General features: G+C 56.4%; 1 protein-coding gene across 1 annotated transcript in view; it reads left to right on the top strand.

Moving 5' to 3' along the window:
* The window catches only part of LOC100548148 (IgGFc-binding protein-like), a 28,118-nt gene that overhangs the window by 21,911 nt on the left and 1,833 nt on the right, over positions 1-4,374 (top strand). Inside the window, 7 exon segments of the mRNA XM_010716728.3 lie at positions 7-316; positions 463-662; positions 758-1,138; positions 1,503-1,789; positions 2,364-2,635; positions 3,360-3,509; positions 4,121-4,369. Of these exon segments, the coding sequence (XP_010715030.2) occupies positions 7-316; positions 463-662; positions 758-1,138; positions 1,503-1,789; positions 2,364-2,635; positions 3,360-3,509; positions 4,121-4,369 (1,849 nt within the window).

The following is a 4,374-nucleotide window of genomic DNA, read 5'->3' as shown; positions in this document are numbered from 1 at the left end:
GGGGAGAGCTGGCAGGTGCCAAGCGATGACAGTGACCCCAGCTGCGGCGTGCCACCACCAACGGAGCCCTGCCCTGCGGATGAGGAGAAGCTCTATGAGTCCGAGCAGTTCTGTGGCATGCTGACAGCCAGACCAGGCTTTTTTGAGAGTTGCCACGCCGTGATCAACCCGCAGAGCTACTTTGAGGCCTGCTCCTACGACCTCTGTGCCATGGGTGGTGTGCAGGAGGTGCTGTGTGGTGCACTGGAAGCCTACGCTGACGCATGCCAGGCAGCTGGTGTGACTCTGCTCCCCTGGAGGAATGCCACCTTCTGCCGTGAGTACCCACCTTTGGATTGCCAGAGGGAAATGGGGCCCTCCCTGCCGTCCTGTAGCCCTGGCCACTTCTTTGGTCTTTCCCTTGGCAGAAGGTATTCCCTTCCTTGTGGGCTTGCTGGCCCTAATGTTTCCTTCCCTTTGCAGCCCTGCCATGCTCTGCCAACAGCTACTATGACCCTTGCATGACTGGCTGTCCTGCCACCTGCGTTGACCGACAAGCCCCGCAGAACTGTTCCAAGCCCTGCATGGAGGGCTGTGCGTGTGCCTCTGGCTTCCTCCTCAGCGGTGACACCTGTGTGCCTGAGGCCCGCTGTGGCTGCCTCTTTGAGGACAATTACTACAGCGTGAGTGGAAACCCTGCCCTGTCTCCCTCCCCTCCCACGGCACTGCTTTGCATCTCCTTCTGTGTCTGACGTGCTTGGGGTTTCTCTGCCTGCAGGAAGGCGAGTCCTTTGTGAACGAGAACTGCTCTCGCCAGTGCCGTTGTGAAGCCAGCGGCCAGATGGTTTGCTCTGCGTTGTCCTGTGGTGAGGAGGAGGTCTGCAAGATCCAGAACGGCCAGCGGGGCTGTTTCCCAGCCAGCACGGCTCTGTGCCACATCTATGGCGACCCGCATTACAACACCTTCGATGGGAAGCTTCACCACTTCCAGGGCTCCTGCAACTACACAGCGGTGACGGCCTGTGACAACTCCTCCCTTGGCTTCAGCATCACCATTCGCAACGAACATCGGGGCAACCCGAGCTGGACGGCTCTGAACTCTGTGGCACTGTCCATGGAAGGCCTCCACATTGCACTGCGCAAGAAGAAGGACGTCTATGTAAGCCCCTGATTTTTAGCCCAGGCAACCACAGATATCCAAAGTACCTTTACGTAGCCCGTCCCCGTCCTCTAGAAGAGCTCCATGTTCCCTGAGCCTGCGGGCATGCTCACACGAGAGCACGGCAGGTCTCTGAGTGAGGCAGACACGAGTGCTGGCGCAGAGGCGGGCATCCAACTGGTTTGCCGCAGCTTTTGGTGTGCCCTCGGTAGTAGAGCAGCTGTTGTTCTTGTAGGCCTGGGCAAGGTTTCTCTTGCCGTCACATCCTGTGACTCCTGGCATCAGCATTGCGGCGAAGACCAGTGACTTGTCATCAGAGGGGCATCTCTTCATGTTTCTCTCTCCGTCTGTCTTCCTTCTTCAGATCAATGGTGTTCTGGCCACCCTGCCTGCTTCTCCAACACCCAGCGTGAACGTTTCCCTGAGTGGCTCCTACGTGCAAGTCTCTACCAAGCTGGGCCTGCAGCTGCAGTTCAACGGGGACCAGGACCTCCTGGTGAGGGTGTCGGAGAAGCACAAGGGCAAGCTGTGTGGGCTGTGCGGGACATACACGGGCAGCAAGGAAGATGACTTCAGGCGACCTGATGGGGTCGTTGTGCCTGACTTCAACAACTTTGGAGCCAGCTGGATCGTGCAGGATGATGAGTGGAAGTGAGTGCTTGTTCTGTTGCATGGAGGCCGGGCAGAGGTTTGCTGTGAGTGGCCCAAGGGAGGAGGGTTATTAAGGGCTGGCATGGGGAAGGGGGGAGGGGGCAGCTGTGGGAAAGCGTGTTTGAGCGCGTGAAAGCTCCAAGGCAGCAGGCATACGGCCCTTGCATCTCTCCCCTCTGCTCCATCCCCCATGGTGTGAGCGGTGCTCTCTCCCCGTGGGCACTGTGCTCTGGGGCCCTCAGTTTCCTCTGTGCAGAGCCCTGCGTCCCATTGGAAGCACTGTATCTCACCGTGCCTGACCCCAGAGTGAGGTAGGCCGGGCCATGGGCATGGTGGTCTTCCCAAGTTGGCATGCTCAGTGCTGCCTCTGTCATTTTCCTCAACCCCTGTGAAGCCCCAGAGGGGAACGGTGAATGTGGGTCGCATTGCTGACCCTTGCAGACGGCAGCTTCGTGTGCCTCGTCTTCAGGAGGGACGTGGATTCCACAAAGACTCAAGTTTCTGCCAGTGCAGAAAGGTTGTGGCTCAGGTTCACAGGCTGCTGAGAGCTCAGGGCTGTCTCTCTGCTTTGCAGCTGTGACACGACCATCGTCCCGCCTGTGTCCTGCTCCCCGTCAGAGGAGGAGGCAGCTCACAAGAAGTGTGAAATGCTCACACAAGCCGGTGGCCCGTTTGAGCCATGCCACGCAGTTCTGCCACCCCAGGAGTACTTTGAGAGCTGCGTCTATGACCAGTGTGGCACAGGTGGCAGCACGGATCAGCTGTGCAGTGACCTGAGTTCCTACGCTGAAGCCTGTGCTGCGGCAGGGGTTGTTCTGGGAGACTGGAGCGCTGGCACGGTCTGCGGTGAGGCATCGGCTTGGTTTCTATTCAGGAGTTATCACTAATAATTTCTTGCATTTCTACTTCACAAATGAATGCTCGGCTTCCCTTTTTTGGTATCTGAGATTTGAGATTTCTTTCCTACCCACTACCGCTGTGAATCAGCTGGTTTTGCATCGCATTTTGCAGACTGACAGTTTGGAATTTCCATTACTGTCCTGTGTTGTCCTGCACAGTGTCTTCTTAAGGGCGTTGCTTGTCCTTAGACCTGAAGCAGCACGGCCCAGCCTGTGGTGTCGGTAGCTTTTTGCCTTTATGAAGGCAAGCATTTCCAGAGGGAGGCTGGGCCGTGGTACCACACTGCACATCAAGAGAGACTTCAGACTTGCTGCCTCTCTGCCTTGAAGTGCTTCTTGCAGTATCAGTTAGAAAGGCTTTCAAGTTGTGGGAAATCATTGGTGATATTGAGCCCAAGAGAGAGCCCCATCCCTCCCGAGAGACTCAGCAAGGTAGCACCAGTAGAGGTGGAGAGAAGAAGGCTGGGGGACCCTGATGAAATTGAGGGAGAAAGGAAGAAGCCTTGAGCAATGAACGCTGTGCAATACCCGGGGTGGAATTGCATTTGGTTGACCATCGTCACCTGGCCGTAATCGCGGCAGGGATATAGGTGTGCCCTGCGGGACACTGGGGAAAGGTTTGCACACTCTCACTTTTAAAACTCTGCTTTCCTTTCTGCACCATATCCCAGCTTCCCCAGCAGCCTGCAATTTCTCCTGCACGTTTGATGTTGACTTCTGCGAGTGGGTCCAGGAGCCGTCCAGCAGCATTGACTGGATAAGGCACAAGGGACCAACGCCTTCTCCAGATACCGGCCCTTCCTTTGACCACACGACTGGAGGTAGGAACATCAACCAGCACACGGTGGACATTCAAGCAGAGTGGTGTCTCTGCAAAGATGGTGACAAACATCTTCTAAGTGCAAATACAAACGGTATATACCCTGGCCTCGATCCAGAGGCCTTTGTAGCACTCTCTGCCAGGGTCAGAGCCTTCTTTCAAAGAAGCTTTTCTGCCCTCGGATCAGTCTGGTGTAATCAGAACAGGGAATGATCTGCCAGGCAAGGGGGTCACTAGTATAAAACGTGGTGCCGGGCTGTCTCAGGGAAACAGGAACAGCGTCTTTTAGGGGACGCTGGCTTCTTCTCCAGGAGCCGCTGATGAGTGCCCCCAAAGCTGCAGAGCCATGGTAGGATTGAGGGGATGCTTTGGGGGTGACGGCGTTTCCCACATCAAGCCATACAGCTGTCAGGGCCCAGAGAGCCGGTTTCCTTCCAGTGTCTTAGGGCTGAGGGAACTGTGGCAAGTGAAGGACAATCTCTTGCTCTTGACTCCCTATCCGTGCCTCGAACGGCCACAGGATGTGCTCCCAAGGCACACAGGGGTTTTTTTCCCTGGGGCTGTTGTGTAGGCTTGATGTTGCATGACGGCGTGGCTGGCACTTTGTTTCAGATGGCTACTACATCTACCTGCATGGCGACGATCCCTACCCCGGCTTTGTGTCACAGCTGGTCAGCCCGGTGTGCAATTCAACGGGACCACACTGCTTCCGCTTCTGGTATCACATGTATGGAGTGGCTGAAACCATGGCCCTGCGGGTGTATGTGGCTCAGGACGGGGAGCTACTGGAGGTCTGGAAAAGCGTTGGGAACCACGGGGACAGATGGATCTTGGGAGAGGTCACAGTGCATAGTACAGGAAACTTG

The sequence above is a fragment of the Meleagris gallopavo genome, chromosome 11, assembly GCF_000146605.3.
Source record: "Meleagris gallopavo isolate NT-WF06-2002-E0010 breed Aviagen turkey brand Nicholas breeding stock chromosome 11, Turkey_5.1, whole genome shotgun sequence".
NCBI lineage: Eukaryota > Metazoa > Chordata > Aves > Galliformes > Phasianidae > Meleagris > Meleagris gallopavo.
The sequence above is the reverse complement of the archived record's forward strand: the minus strand, read 5'-3'. Positions and strand labels throughout refer to the sequence as shown.